Genomic DNA, 17,399 nt, shown 5'->3' on the forward strand with positions numbered 1-17,399 from the left:
CTTGCATTGCACGTGCCACATTTGTCACGTATGCTGAAGGTAAGTTGTCCAAGGCACATCTCTCTCTCTCTCTAGGCCTGTGTTCGTGTTGGGAGTTCTTATTCGACAATCATGTGACACGTAAAGTTCTCGTGTCCCTTTTGATCGTGGCCGTTCATGCAGCTTTGAGGAAAACACGTGGATGAGGAAACAGCTTCAGGCAAGTTTCCCTACAGTTAACCTTAGGTGGAGGGCGGGAATTCCAACAAATTTCCGAATGGGATTTGAAATTCGATTTGGGTTCCCTGCCATTGATGGACGGTGGCAGATTGCTGTCCACTCAAGTTGGGCATTCTCTTCTTTTATGAGTATAATAGTTGGCGATCTTTTCACCATGGGCGATCGATCTTGATTGATTGATGATTTTTGTGGTGAGGGAGGAAGTATAATAATTGGCAATCTTTTCACCGATGGCCATTGATCTTCATTGATTGATGTTTTTTTTTTTTTTGAGTTAACTGTCCCTCAAAAGTGGCTGGGAATCCATGGCTGCTTGGGAAATGGAATGTCACAAACACCCAACATGTGATGTGGCTCCCTTCACATGCTAAAAGTTATTTTCTAGGGTATGTGCATGATATGGGGACCTTCTCTTTTTTCTCCTCCCTTTCTTTAAAGGGTCATGATAACACATGAATACCTTTGGGTTCAGACATTATCAGGTGGGCCACACCATCCATGACGGCCCAAAAAATCAGGTCCAATCCAGTTACGAAGTGGCCCACACGTATTCCAAACATTGACAGTTGGATGATACTTTAACTGCACACTTTTCATGTTCACTAGACCCCCTTACCTTTGGACGAGCAAATAAATAATTTCTGGTTGATGCATTGGTCTATTTGGGGCTCTTTGGGAGCTTGTATTGGGAATGCATTAGAATCCAAATGATGAATCAAGGTGATTCTGAATCCTCAAATGTGTTTGTCAGCTTATAATTGAAATGTGTTGGAATACAAAAATAGGAGTGCATCGAAATTCTATAGCACATTTACAGAAACTTGAACTAAATTGCCAAATCAACTTTAATATCCCAATCAGTGTACACGTGGTAATGATTGTACTTTAACCAAAAATGACGAAATTGCAAGCCCGGAGTGGGCCAAAAGCAAAGGATCACAAAGGAGCCCATTGCTTTACATAACTAACTTGTCTAAACAGATTCAGATCATTCTATTGATGTGATTTTAGTGATGCATCCAAAAATCAATTTGTTTTATGTATATCTTCAGCGTGCCATGTGTATAATAGATTAGTAACCTAGTGATACCTTTGTTACACGTGAAATTTTCCTAACTCTAAAAAGAGTAAAAAAGAAGAAGAAGATATTTTAGTAAAAGGGTGAGATTTCAAAACACACCAAAGTTGTGTATTTCATTCACTTTCAACTCTATTTGCTCTTGAATCCATGCTGCCATACAGCTTTTGGATTCTGAATGCACTCAAATACACCTAAACCGGTGTTGCCAAACAACCCCTAGAATCAGGTGTTAATTGAATCCATTTCGACAACACAATGCAACTGAGCAAGTAATGTTATTCTGATTCGGGTTTGGGTAGCTATACTGATAAAGCCAGAAATTGGAACCGCAGCAGAAAACAAGAAAAACGTAAATCTTTGTTCATTTCAGAGCTACGGCTAACTTCCAATAGACATTAAAAAAATATTCACATTCACATAAACAAAGATCAGAAACATCTTAGTGAACCAAGTTTCTCACCAACCTGTATGCATCTGCCGATACAAATGCCAGCATCATGGCAAAATATGCAAGTGTGGCCCACCAATCAGCAGATGGGTCATCATCAACATTGGTAAAAATGGGCCACCCAAAACAGGCCACAATTAAATAAACAACCACTAAATAGAACTGAATGCTGATCTGGACTTGCATATTAGCATTTGGGACATTATCTGTTTCTCATCTTCTGCTAACCGACAACCTTCTTACAGTTTCACAGCCCATCGTAATGTAACTGCAAGTTCCGTGTCCTCAAAATGTCACTTGTGTCAGCCATTTTACTCTGTCCATCCCATATCTAATTGAGGTTTGAAGATCCTGAAAAATTGCTTTTGTCTGTGTGTTGTAACCTATCTATAATCTGCCTGCGGCTTGTGACCACCAACACTAGCTATTTAACCGGTGAAAGCTTGAATCAGCTCTTCCTGCAGGCCTATACATCCCAACCATCTTCCCGGCCGGCAAACTCCCATTTCTGTGGGGAGAGTGGGCCATAAATTGCAGAGAACTTTGACAAGCAGTTCGTCCTGATCCTGTAGTGCATTTGAGTGTTCCGGCTGATAGCAGCGCCCGACAGCTTCGAAGTGTCGATGGCCCATGCAGGATGAATGTACTCCACCGTCCTTGATGAGCTTGCATTTGCAAAGAGGAAGTTCATCAGCACATCTTCGCAGTTGAAATAGTGATCAACGATGGCCCGCCCTTCCCTTGCTTCTTCGCTCCAGTATCTCTTGAAAGCGAATTCACTGTCCATGAATGCGGCGCCGGTCAATATGGCATTGTAACTCTTCCTCTTCCTTGCATACCTCTCGTCCCGGTACTCCAATGGGCTCCCTTCAAGCAGCCGTGGGTAAAAGCCCACGATCCTCTCCGGATGCTCCCGCCAGACCCGGAACGCCCTCTCGAGATCATTGCACGTCATCAAAATATCATCGTCGAGCTCAAGTACGGCTCTTGTTTTTATGAGAGGGTCGACCTTGAAACGGTTGTTGAGAGAGTTGTGTTCCTCCACACGGACACGCACAGGAACAGCAGAGTCGAAATCCTCCAAGTTGGGAGGAGTTCCTTTGTTCCAGACAACGACAATCTCTCTCACAGAAGCACAACGAGAATAGTGCTTGACATACAGCTTCAAATTCCAGAGCCGAGCTTCGTACGTCATGGTGAGCATTGTAAACTGAGAATAGTGCCCCTTGAAAGCAAAAGCCTCCTCGGCACCATTGCCGCCAAACAGAAACTGCACAGCCACGCAAACCAACACGGCCCCAGTAACACAAAGAAGACAGAGAACCAACATTCCGGAACACCTACTTGGACTCAGTCTCGCTCTAACGGCAGAACAGCATCGGATCAAGCACGACAAAGATCTGCGAATCTTTGAATTGTATAGGGGCCGAGCCCGAAACCATGAAGAGTCATTTCTCCTACTAGAAGTCATAGACCAGATTGGAGGAACAATGCAGTTGAGGGCTCCGACTAAGAAACCCACAACAGTAATCAGTGTCACTAGCAACAGGACTACCATGCATCCAACCAAAACCCTATGAGTCAAGTCACCGGAAGGTACACGGTCTCCATCCATTACTGCAATCCAGTCACCCGAAGGGAGCTGCTGAGCGTCTAGGTGGTGGTACCTGAAGCCATTCCAGGCATTGCAGCCTTTATTCAACTCCTCAATTCCCAGAGGAACTGGGACTTCTTTGTAATCCTCAGTGGTGAGCGTTTCCACTTTGAAAACACGGACTCTTCGGCCGTATGTATCACCACAGTCCTGGCCCATGCGGTACAGGAACCCTTCATAAATAAAAGGCCTCCCTGCATTTCGGGCTCCCAAGCTCCTGTTACTTTTGTGTATTGGGTTTCTCTTGTGCTGTTTCCAGGGGCCAAGAGGTGAGTTACTGTACCAAATTTCTAGCTCTGCATTATCCTTGGTACCGAATCGGCTGAAATCTGAAGTAAAGAGCCAATGGTATCCTTCATACTGGATGAGAGAAGTGTCTATGAGTGGCCTGTTTATAAGAACCTTCTCCAATGTCCACAGGAGAGGAAATTCAGTTGCCCGATAAAGTCGAAGATCCCCCCTTTCACTGCCCTCGGGCATCATGTATATCTGCAAACCACAGTAGAATGTAGCCAAATCTCTTTAGCATCAACAAGCAAGAGATGGTTAAAGAGAAACGGAAATTGGCACTTGGATATCACATTACAATTCTAGAAATGTAATAAGATAATGATTTTTAAGGGATGACTATATCAGCGTTGCTGGGCATGGCTTGTGCAATGCATGCGGAGAGAAGAAGCTGTTTGCAGAACTTGGAGAAATGAAGCTGTTTATGAGACATGGTGAGAGTAGGAGGAGATTGCAAAAGTTATTTCATACTCCAGTAGCGTATGACACCTGATAGGATATGTCGGGACATCAGCTGTTGGACGGGCCCTTTTCAATGAAGAAAACTGTCTCCTGTGGGTTGGAGATACTCAAAATAATTCTCAGCTTGAAGTACTTCATCTCTTCTCATTATTTAAAGGTTATGGATACCTTCCAAATTCAAAAGGAAAAGAGCCAAATGATCGAAGGGGTAACTAAAATATCACGATCTAAGAGATTGTATTATTTGTACATGCACCCTCTAAAGACATGTCATATAAATGGTCAGGATCATTGGAAGATGACCCCATACCCAAAGCCTAAAGTCCCAACGCAACATAGAGCAATATGTTATAATGTATTCTAGCAAACCTCATTTTGGTGTGGATGTGGCTACACACAATTAAGGCATGTAGGTTACTCACATCAACATTTTAATATGACAAAAATAACCGTTTGGAGCAGGTAAAATCTAAAAAATTGACGGGGCTAAGCGGGTAAAATCTCAACCATTGGTTGCTAAGCAGTCAAGACACCTTCAAATTACCTAATGCCCTTACATTTAGTTCAAATCCCTTCCCATGTGGAAACCCAATTTTTTGGACTCTCCAAAAGCTAACTGCACGGAAAAGGAAATTTTGACCCTGCCTACTCATATTATAAATAGTAGAGATAAAAAAATGATAAGAAAACATTCAGTGGGAGGACAGAAATCCCAATACAGAGATCTTCCTTGTGTACACCTTCACTAAAGATCTGTCAAAGCTGTATGCTTCCCAATACAGATGGTTAAGGGATATGTAATGCAGGGGCATTTTCACACCGGGCTCGAGTGGGGTCACCTGTGGGATGTAGGGGCACACTCGGGGTGGGTGACCCATGCGATTTGGGGCCCACGGGGGAGGTCTCGTGTTCGAGACTCCTTACCAAGGGTGATTAATGCGCATTTAACACTAGGCTCGAGTGGGGTAGCCCGTGGGATGCGGGGACACGCTCGGGGTGGGCAGCCCATGTGATTTGGGGCCCACGAATGGGGTTCGGCCGAGGTCCTAACCCATGAGATGTCGGGCCTGGGCTATGAGATAGAGTAAGTGGATAATTGTCCTGCATCAATATGATTCAACCAATCTCCAATCCACACGAGTGGGGGGATCCAATGTGGGATCCACTTCATCGCACGTGTCCAATCTTTATGTGCTACAATAGCATGTGTATGCAAAAACAGTCCTAGTTTTTAGAAGTCTTTCCTTGCTTGTTGCTATCTAATTTTTTGGTCCTTGTTTAAAATTATTTCTTTATTTGTTGGGGCTATTTCGAAATAAGAAACTAAGTACATCTGTTTATAAATGTGGCTTTATGACCATATGTAGGAGCACCTGTTTAGATGATTTCGAATGAGAATATAGTTGTTGTAGAAGCTTTTCTTCATACAGGGGGGTTAGCTCAGTAGCAGATTAAGGAGGGATTTATTATAATTTTGTGCATGTGTTCTTGCGTGTGGATGTCACCGCCTCACTGGTTTGTATGGTAAGACATCTGCAGAAATCTGGTAGACTGATCTTCTCTCTTACAACAAGTTTTCTTTCTTTGAAAGCCTAGTTTGCATTATTTGGCAACAGAGGGAGTTCCATCCTTGGGAACTAGGAATTTATTTTCTCCTTTTATCCCTCATCTTCTCTTCTTCGTTTTCTTTTTTTCTTTCCCCAATAACACAATCTGTCAAAACCTTAACCATCACCCTCTACCACAAGAAATCCAGCAGCCCTATCAATCTTAGCCGAAGACAACAATCTAGAATCCAAGTTTCTACCAACACTCATCCATTAACCAAAAAAAACAAACATAAACTGTATTTTGTAAACGGTCCCAAAATACCCTACTGTGCACCCAAGCCTTTAGGCTCTAGACCTGCCCGTATTCCATCTGCCAGTACCCTTCAAACAACCTGCAATTGACCTTGATTCAGTTCCCATTTCACCCCTAAATTCAGCCCCAGAAAATTCCAGATTTTGATGGTACCATCAACCCTTAATTCTAGGCTTAAATTGGATTATTACAGCCCACAACCTGATGTATCTTTTGGTTGTCCTTTAGCTCCACCCAATACCAATTGTTTATGTCAACTAGGAGCAGGCCATCTTATAGTCCTAAGAAGACAAGCGGAAACCAGAGTGAAGTTGTGAAAGCCATACAACAATAGACAGGACAACTACGTAATCATATGGATGAGATCAATGGCCAGTTGTCTATGCTAGAAGAAAACAGTAAGAGGAAAAATTCTAACACTCACGTACCTAGGAGAACTACTAAAGAACATGTGGAGACAGTGAATCTTTCGTCTAGGCAACCCGGGTTTCAAACACTGGGCCGAGACAATACTAATTAAGGATATGAGTACCAGACTTGCCAAGGGTACCAACAGCCTGAATACCCTCGGCAAGACAATGGGCACCCATGGCCCCTGGTGGAAAAGACTTGAAGACATATTAAGGTTGAAATTCAAGATTGTAGTGGTAACCTAGATCCACATGCTTTCCTTGATTGGCTACAATCATTGGAAATTTGTTTTGAGTGGTGCCAAATGACTGATAAAGCCAAGCTACGATTTAAAGGGTTGAAGCTTAAGGGTTCGCATTGAATTGGTGGACTTCTGTTGAATCCGAACTGAGACATGGTGGACTTCATCCAATTTCATCTTGCGAGGAAATGGAGGCCAGGTTGAAAAGACAGGTCATGCCTTCAGATTACGTAATTGTCACATTTCAAGATCTCCTTTCATTGAGGCAAGAGAACATGACCATTGAACATCATCATCATCATCATCATCGTCTAAGCCTTATCCTAATTAATTGGGGTCCACTGCATGAATCATGTTCCTCCATTCCACTCTATCAAGGGCCATAACTTCAGATGAACCATAGGTCTTTTCTTACTACCTCCACCCACATTCTTTTGGGCCTTCCTCTTGCCCTTTTAGAGCCTTCAACTTGTACCAACTCACTCCTAACCGGCACAGTTCTTGGTCTTTGTTGTACATGACCAAACCATCTATTGTTTGCTTTCCCTCAGGGCCTGTTTAGATTGTGAATTACATCAGTTTATGTATTTGTAAAAGTGCAATGATTACAAATTACAATACTTGTCTCCTAGAAAACAAGCAATTTGACTGACAATTCCCGTGTTTGGATAGGCGTGGTAAAATCGTAATGATAAAATAGTGAAATGTCAAATCAACAGGGAAATTACACTGATTCCTGTTTTTGGATAGGAGATTTCCACCACATTACAATGTAAAATCGTAGTGATTACAAATTCCTCTACTTGTCTCCTATTATATCTACATTTGACTGCTGAATTACGTGTTTAAACAAATGTCATAAAATCGAAATGATTGTGTTTTTACATTGAATTACTTACGTAATTTGCAATCCAGCCACGCTAAGAATCTATTGGTGCTACTAAGTTCCCTCAAATGCATTCATTGCTAATTCTGTCTTTCCTTGTCTAGCCACTCATCCATCTCACCATCCTCATTACAGCTACAGCCATCCTATTGACCATTGTAGAATATACACAAAAATATTATGATTTGATGGGTTGATGTGAGTTACTCAAGACATCATTGCAATGAATTGCCTGATACTACAGTGAATTAAAACTGAAGATCCAGAAGAAGATGGTGACAGGGAGACTGAATACCGTTGATGAGAGTTATCAGATTGCGCTAAAGTTCAGGAATATCATAAGACCGTGCTGCAGGCACAACATCAAGGCATATCAGTTGTCTGGTATTACGGTAGCACACCACCTCAAGCAACGGTAGCATGGGCTGAAGAAAGACCGTGTGTCCATATAATGATCAATGGTGAGAAACAAACGGTCGTTTCAACTCCTGGTACTAAGGCAGCATGAAAAATCAGAGAGACATCGAAAAGATAGTGCAACACTGTTATATGATTTACATGTGGAGGTAATGGGTGTGTTTCTGCAGTATGCCCTTCTAAATTCCTCAACTACTATGATGACTCTCTCTCAGATTATGACTCCGAGGATAAGGAGAAAAAAGATGAGACTACTAAGGAAGACGGAGATAAAGTCATGGTATCAATGATAAAAGTGCTTATCTCATTCATGGTTCAATGCATTGTGACTGCTTATGAGGAGGAAGCAGACAACGATTGGCCGCATACTAGTGTTTTCCATACACTGATATAATGGTTCTGACATCAATATAATGTCATATGGAAATACTCTGAACAACATAATTGATAATGGTTCTGACGTCAATATAATGTCATATGGAATTGTCAATCAATTGAAGCTTCAAACCAAAAGGTACCCAAAACCTTCACGAGTTGCTTGGTTGAATGGGGAATTCATGTTCAATCAGCCAACAATGTTGGTGATTTATTCATTGTACCCGCACTACAAGGAATCTGTTTGGTGTGAAATTCCTCTAACATGGATCTGTCATGCATTGATAGGATGTTGATGATTGTACAATCACCATGTGCAATATTGGGGGTTCACCAAAAGTTGCTCATTTATGCACGATAGGAGGGTCCAATGAGGAAAGATTCACAATAGACAACAAAGGGATGCAAGAGGTGATCATTCAAGCCATGCAACCCATGAAGCCAATAATCAAGTAAAGGAAAGCATTCCAGGACATTGTATGCACACAGGCACACGAGGAACAGGAAGTATTTAGTTTGCATGGCACATGGGTGACTTGGAGGCCTTCATCATCGAAGTTCTCTAATTGCTACTGAAGATGTGTTATGCTTGGAGATGAGTTTCCCGAAGCTTGTGAGAACCGATGCAACCAAATCTTGGAGATGAGTTTCAAAGGACTGAAATGGGTTTCAAACTTGGAGATGAGTTTCCCGAAGCTGGTGAGAACCGATGCAACGAAATCTCCAACCCACACATGTGAGGAGATTGAAAGTGGGAGTAGGACCCACTTGGTCACACATGTGTCCACTCTTTATATGCTAAAATAGCATGCGAATGCAAATAACAGTCCTAGTTTTTAGAAGTTTTTCCATATTTGTTGCTATTTAATTTTATAGAGTCCTAGTTTAAAAGTCTTTGTGTTGGGGTTGTTTCCAAATACGAAACTAAGGACAACTGTTTATAGATATGGCTTTGTGGCCATACCTAGGAACACCTTCTTGGATGATTTTTAATGAGAATATAGTTGCTGTAGAAGATTATATATATATATATATATATATATATAAGATTTTCTTAATATTGGTAGCAGCAAAAGGGCAGATTTATCACATCACAGGTTAAGGAGGGATTTATCTTAATTTAGTGCACGCGCCCTTGTGAGTGGATGGCATTGGCTTGTGTTTTAAGATTTATGCAGCAATTTGGTAGGTTCATCTTCTCGCTTGCAACTAGTTTACTTTCTTTAAAAGCCTAGTTTGCAATTAGGATAGAGAATGAATTTGGCTTTACATCCATTTCTCAGTTAACACGCAATCTATCTATGCACACGTTACATGCATGTTACTCACCCACGAGGTCCTACTATGGATGGATTGTTGATGCAGGACAATTAACCACTTGCTCTAAAAGCTCAAACTATTAGAGCATGGCGAATCAATCCCTTTATCTGATAGCCCAGGCCCCATACATCTCATGGGTTAGGACTTCGGCCAAAGCCCCCTCGTGGGCCCCAAATCACATGGGTACCACCTCACACGGGCCACCCACCCCGAGTGTGCCCTTGCATCCCACAAGCAACCCCACTCGAGCCCGATATGAAAATGCCCCTGCATTAATTGTACCCCAAAATTCACACTGGTCAAACTGTCGTCGCCACCAATTGAAGGATTGGTGTAATTACATACAGATAGTAAGCAAAAGTTTCAACTCATGTCCACATTTAGTGGGAAAAAATCATCTACCAAATGGAAGCTAGGATCATCTCATTGGTGTGATTTTTGAGGTATGGCCCAGCAGATGAACAGATCTTGTACACACATGCGATGATTGATAACTTGCTTCCATATATCACATAAGGATCTAAGGCTAGGTTACTCCCAAGTAATAATTGTTAAAAAACTAGTAGGGAGGATTCTTCAATCCGCATTTCAAAACACCAATTAAAACCTCTATAAATTTAAAGAAAATATACAGGTGCATCAGGAATTGGAAATCAATATAGACATACGGGCCAAACCATAACAAATCAATCTACATGACAATTTGCTAGTCTTCGCATGTAAAGAGAAACAATGGCAATCAATACAGACTTTGGTATATGGTTGGCAAACATAATTCTGGGGAATATGGATAGAAATAAATGGATCTTCGAAGACCAATTATCTAGGTCAGTATATCCCTCGGAAAGGCCTTTTGGTGAATTGCAGCCAATCTCTATCATGATGGTAAAAGAGTTTTACAGTATTTCCAAAATCAGGTGGTCTTTGGTGAATTTGGCTAGCTCTCTCTCTCTCTCCTCCACCACCCCGCCCCCCCCCCCCCCCACACAGAGTTGGTAAACCTGTATCATCTGGAATTGGGAATAGAGCATGGTATCATCAAACTCATCCTCAGGCTTGGCAGGGGTACAAACCACGTATAGAGCTGAGATTTTGGCCATTAAAACTGGCATGGAGACTTCCACAAGCTGCTTGGACAGGCTTTTTGGAGGAGGATTCTTGGAATGTGATTGCTTTGGTCTCCAGAAAATATCCTCCTCCTTGGAAGTTGCTTTCATTTTGAAGGAATTGAGAATGTATTCACTCTTTATGGAAATTGTACATATTCCTAGTGAATCCAACCATATTGCTGATTCTTTGGCTAAGGGGATCTGTGGATCTTCTCTTTGTATAGAAAGGGACCCTTTTTCCTTGCTTTGATGGATCTCATTTCTTCTTTCCTCTTGGGGTCTCCCGTAAAATTCTTTATTGTTGATTAAAAATACAACTTATTGCTGGTCATCTAGATTATAATTTTGGAGTTCTGTATTTATTCAAAGAAGGGCATACTTTCCAAGGCAATAGAAATCAACTCCAAAGGTGGTGCAGCAGACCATAGCATTAAGCCACAAAATATATGTAATAGCATCAAGGGTTACCCACGCAATATTTGTAATAGCACCATTGGTTTAGAGTTTAGACACAAAATTCGTAAAAGAACCACAGGTTTACGCAAGACCTTTCATACCCATACTATAGCAAGATAATCAACAATGATGCTCCATAACAAAATTTCCTTAACATAAAAAAGCAGAGGCACACTGTTTTTTCTACTCACTTGCCCATGGTAGTTGAAAACATATGGATAAGATAGATGCCATTCCTCATCCAAAGCAATGCCCAAATATTCCCATGTCACACCTTGATCAACACTTCTCGCAACACCAATGTCCCCTTGCATTGTAATAGAATTTTTCGTCTCGAAAAACATGTACAGATTGTATCCCTGAAAACCAACAGAGAAATTCATTGTGTTACATCAGGAAGGTCATCGAACAACAAATCAAATTCTACTCAAACTAAATATAAACACCTCACAACCTATTGGCTGAATGCATTCAAATATTCTGAGGTAAGCAAATAGCACAAAAACCGAACATGAGATTGGAATGGCTTTTTAAAAAAAAAAAAAAAAAAACAAGTAGAATAATGGAATGAATTAGAGAGACATGCTCATGAAATAGCCATAACTTCAACAGCACATCAAAATGCCTAGAACGCGCACTCAAGGCAAAATATAGGGTACATTTTCTTTTGAAAAAAAAAAAAAAAGGTAATAAAGTACATTAGCTGTAGATGTGAAGTTTATTAAATAAAATGAACAAAAAGGACAATTCCTTCTTTATAATGGCGTAAAATTCAGCCCACAAAAAGGAAAAAAGATTAACAACAGAGATGTCACACACATACAAACACACACACAGACGCGCATACGCATGCACCCGCACCCACACCCACACGCATGCACATGCACCCGCACTCACACGAGCACACAAACATACAAATGTGTATTACTTGTCCATTAATAGCCACACAATCCATGTCACATATAAATCACTCCTATCCAGCATCATGCTAGAGACTCACAATATTTCCATGAAAATGAAATTAATCTTAGAATGTGGGTGATAAGCAGGCTTCCACAAGGTCTCACTCATTTTGCGTGGATCAATTTTGGATCTCTTTGGCTTGCTTTCCAGCTTTCCCTATTCATCCTTTTCATTTGTGCTAGCAGAGAACTGCACGGAGCACGATTGCACATGCGCCCTAACATAGCAAAGGGACTTCATGTAAGATCCAAGTTGTTCAACAGGTGGCCAACACCATGTATTTGTCTTGGTCCAAGATCAGATGGTTCAATGTTGCCTGCACTTGTGTGCTAGTATCAGCGAAACTTTTTTAAGTAGTCACCAAATTACCTGAAGGGCTCATTTTACATGCATCTTCCGTGCCATTACCACTTGTCATTAAAAGCAAAGGAGAGGATTGCCAGGTCAGCAACTCTTTGTCAGAAGGACTTCAACTTTCATATATTAGATACATGTGTCTCTCTTTTAAGTACTAAATGGAACTGTGTTGTTTCTTCTCCTCCTTTAGTGTTGTCTGGGCCATCTGGCTATGGGTTAAAGGCCATAGGATTTTTTCTCCCTTAAAAAAATTAACAACACCACTCCCTTCATTTCCATCTGAACCACAGGCAGAATCAGTGAACACTCTGCCTTTTGTCGGCTTTTTAGTATTTACTCAAAAATGCCTGAAGAGCAGGGAATAAGGCCATTTCAGCCAAAGATCCTAATAGAGCACTCAAGCGCTTTGCTCAAGTTAGAATAGAAGCACATGAATAGATTGTCCACAACGCGGAACTATTTCTCTTAGAACATTGGCATCCTTAAAATTTAGCTGAAGGCTTTGATGAAAGCAAAGACCATGGGATTTTGAGCCTTTCCATTTGCGCACAAACTCAGCATTGAGGACAAGCTCTATCAGTACTAGGAAATGAAACAAGCTGTTATAACATGAGGAAACAGCTAAGTGGTGGTCTTCTGTACATCTTATAAAAGAAAAATGACTTCATCAAGTACATAAATTTTACCATAAAGGCAAAGCATGCCCAATACATAAAGCAGCTCTAGAGTCTAGACGACACCCTCTTACCAATGGAACAAGCTACTTCATTCTCTCACAAGCAAGGTACCAAAAAAAGGTTATGTAATGGCCGTTACCATTACAGGCCATAATGGCCATTCCGTTCGGGGCTGATGAAGTATTTTTTTCAGGAAAAAAGGTCCACCGTTGCCGTTACCGAATACCTTTCTCACACTGGAATTGCCTAAGTGGGATGGCATCCTCCTTGAAAAAATCCCAACTCTCATCCCAAGAAATGATGTTGTAGAATCACCTTCAACAGTGAGAGAACATGAAGATGAGCCACGAGTTCCCTTACAAAGATACCCTCGTCTCAGCTTCATTCAAAGTCCTTAAGCTAAGTAGACAACCTTCCCCTTCTCATTTCCAACTACCCCACCAATTTATCAAAACTCAACTCAGCACTTGCTCATCCATCAAAATCGAGTTTTAGCAATCTAAACATGTTTTTCAAAATACATTTTACCCTTGCATACGTATTAGAGGAGGAGGTGAGCCGCACCGATTTCCCAATGGCTAGGCGAGTATCCGTGATCGTGCTGAAGACCCCATGTGCATGTGTGGGCATCTAGAAGACCCCACACTGAGAATATAAACATGGGCTGCTTTATGGAGTGATCCGTTGGATCGGAAGGACGTGACGATCGAGCCGTTGGATCACATGATCGGGCCATTCATCGTGGATCGTCCACACTAGTTTTCTTAGATTTTATCAACATTATAGGATTTTGTTTTGTTTATGTTATGTTTGGACATCATTATAAGTGTTTTAGTTGATTTTAGTTAGACTAGAGTTATTTTCATCAAAATTCACAAAACAGGGTGTTAATTGTAATTTTTCAACTTTCTTAAAGTTATAAAAAGAGGGTGGCCGTGTGACCCTCTCCCTTATTAGGTTTTTGTGATTAAAAAAATAATAATAAAATTTTTTTTAAAAGAAAAGCTCTTACTTTCTTCTTCCATCTTTAAAGGATTTGAAGATACTTCCATATGATTTGGAAGGGAGATTGGTGTGAGGCTAATATTCATCAATGGAGGTGCAAGGTCTCCATCTATCCCACACCGTCATCTCTTTTTCCCTCTATTCATGTATTTTCTTCAGTCTCTTCATTCTCCCATCCCAGATCTTCATCTTCTTCTAAACCTTACTTTCCCATACCCATCAATAATCCAAACCTTAACCCTACTTCCTATATATCTCAATCTCTTTAACCCTAATTCACCCTAGGTTGTATTAGGCCATCTACAATGAAATAAACTATACTCTATGCTAATTGGATGTCCCTACATCCATTAGATCTTAATTTCTTTTTATTTAATGATCTTGTGTGACAATGTTGGTAAATTAGGCTAGGATTATGCATTATGTCCTTTTTGGTTCATGATATCAGTAGTGTTTAAGGCAATGCTTGTGTTTTCTTTTTTTTGGTTAATTGTCTTGATTCTGTTATTTGATCTCACAAGTTATTTGGTTCATGCATCGGTCCTGCATCACAACCACTTTTTAGAACTCAGCATGACACAAAATTCTAGGAAGCTAAGAAGAACTTCTACACCCCATGCTAAAAATTGGTTGAAAGATGATTGGAAGGTTGATACTCTACACACAAGCATCTCTGTTAAGACAATAGCAAATGTTTCAGATTAAGATAATTCCTGGAACTGGAAGTGATCCAAACAAGAAACGCATGCAATTATTCCAAAACCACGGTTCAGCGAGGTGACAGCAGTAACGACAGGAGTTCCAGGGTGGGAAATGTCATTCTACTATTATTATCTGTATAATTTTGCATTCCAAACACAAAATAAACTGTTCCTGTTAACGATTTATTCAGAGAAGCAATGGAAATGGCTGAAATTAAATAACACCAATATCACCAGATACAGAAGGACTAGAACACAAACCTGAATATAAAGGAAGGGGTCAGCAACAAAATTACTGGGATAACCCGCATCCATGACTGAAGCGCACGTAAACACAGGATTAGCAACAGGCCATGCCGAACTACTGTCATCTTTCCGATTTTCCTGTCAACACATGAGAACAAACAGCTAATGTCTTCGTTCATGACTGTCGCAATCAAGAAATACTAAGAACGCTCAATCGAGCATTGTTTTGGCGCCACACTGTAAGATTGGGAGCCAACTGGTGATCCAAATCATTCATATAGCAGGACACGTTGTGGTCCACAGACGCCACTGAAATTCCATCCATTGGATTAGCGTTCCCATTTGGCCCTTGTTTGCCATTATCCATTTCCATTGAATGGCTGGGACTATCTCATAGTAGAGTACTAGGGCATGCCCCATCCCATGATGGGTCCCACATGATCCTGTACAATTATACTCAATTCCATCATGTAATACCACTATAATTAAAAACCAGAACAAGGGGAATAAGTGTCGAATCCGACATGCCTACCAGTTCAATGGGCGAAAGTGAGAACGGACTCTTCCCGTAAAAGACGCCAATAGACCAAGATCCTTCGCTGTCAGGACGACATCCAAAAGAATCCAAATTTGGGTTCCGAAAGGGAGATATCATCAAACGAAAGAAAGCAAACCCAATAACGGTAACGACGAAGAAAGATCCGAGAAAGAAGAAGAAGGGAGATGAGAGGGAGAGAACTCGAAAAGAGTGGTTCCATCTCCATCTAAACCTGCACCAAAGACTCATTTTACAGCAAACCCCACAACCCCAAATACTAGATATAGAGGTCTTGAGACCCTTTTCCCCCATATTCCCAGGACAACCCAAAACAGAAAATGTGCATTTCTACTAACTTCTCATTAAATCAAAAGCACCCAGATTGAAAAAAAGAGAAAAACCCATCAAAACCAACACCGATTTCTTCGATTCTTTCCACCCAAATCGAATAAAAATGCGAGAAAGATCCTGAAAACTAATATTCTATTAATACAAAAGAAGGAAAAGGACAGAAAACAAGAAACCCAACAAGCTTCAATCAGAAAGAGAGCGAAAATCCATCGCGAGTAAGGAGAGAAAGATTACAAAGACAGAGAGATGGAGATGGTTTCTGTACTTTAATGGGCGAATTATATATATATATATATATATATATATATATAAACCGCTTCTGACCGGGAAAAGACATGATATTAGTTGCATGACACTGACAGCACAGTGTTCCTTTGGGACTTCTGTGTCCCTGAAGTAAACCAAAAGATCTGTGACGCAACTTTGCAGAAATGGGCCGGGTCAAGTTTCGGGTCTTAAATCAGGGCAATATCCGACTCGTGACCAGGGAGGAAAGATCTCTATTCCTGCCCATTGGCATAGGAATAAAGTCAGGCCTATTGGGTGGCCCACCCAATACCAACCCCACCCTTTTGGGATTAAATGGCTGATTTTGGGTTTTTGTTTTTTTTTTTTTTTTTTTTCAATACATGCATAACTATGTGGGACTTGAACCTATGATTTCAGTATTGAAACACAATCTATCATAAGGTTTTTAAACACTACCATTGGCTAATTGAATTTGGATCTCACCTAATCTGAGTCCTTTCAGGTTTGAGTCTCATTTTCCAAGACATGGACATGGATGGAACCAATTGGTTTCAAGTGGGATTATTTAACGGGCTAGACCACCTGAATGGATGGAGTAGATCACGGGGGCATATGCTAGTTTGATTGATATATTATATAGAGTGGAAGGATTGCTCCGGTAAATATAGTGATCTAAACTATCCATTAAGTCAATAACACATGCAAAAATTTGTTATGCAAAAATTGCACCAATTACATGAATCCTTTGTTTGGGTTTATTTTAATAGCCATGCATTTTCCAAGCAAAGCATGGGATGACTATAATTGGCTAATAAAACTATTTCTTTATAATCATAAGCACTACATGATGAGTCCTAACAAATAGACGGATCAAATTGCCCATAGTCCTATTTTTGTGTGAATGATCTTAATTGTCTATATTAAAGGATATGGATCAAATGGTTATTTATCTCATCATTATGGTATTTGCATGGTAATCATGAAATGTATACAAGACCTAATGAGGTCTAGATTAATGGATTGGATTCACAGTTCGACTAAAGGCACTATAACTTATCGTGCTTTAAGAGCACTGTAACATC

The 17,399-nt window shown here is 40.7% G+C and overlaps 1 protein-coding gene across 1 annotated transcript; it reads right to left on the reverse strand.

Moving 5' to 3' along the window:
- Positions 1 to 1,636: 1,636 nt before the first annotated feature.
- On the reverse strand, positions 1,637 to 16,345 carry LOC131222743 (glucosamine inositolphosphorylceramide transferase 1-like). The gene is made up of 4 exons (XM_058217920.1): positions 15,712 to 16,345; positions 15,195 to 15,317; positions 11,422 to 11,589; positions 1,637 to 3,891 (listed from the first exon to the last, which is right to left on the reverse strand). Exons 1-4 carry the CDS (start codon positions 16,027 to 16,029, stop codon positions 2,215 to 2,217), a joined length of 2,286 nt encoding a protein of 761 aa, XP_058073903.1. The 5' UTR covers positions 16,030 to 16,345; the 3' UTR covers positions 1,637 to 2,214.
- Positions 16,346 to 17,399: the final 1,054 nt, after the last annotated feature.

This window comes from Magnolia sinica, chromosome 13 (genome assembly GCF_029962835.1).
Source record: "Magnolia sinica isolate HGM2019 chromosome 13, MsV1, whole genome shotgun sequence".
Classification (NCBI taxonomy): domain Eukaryota; kingdom Viridiplantae; phylum Streptophyta; class Magnoliopsida; order Magnoliales; family Magnoliaceae; genus Magnolia; species Magnolia sinica.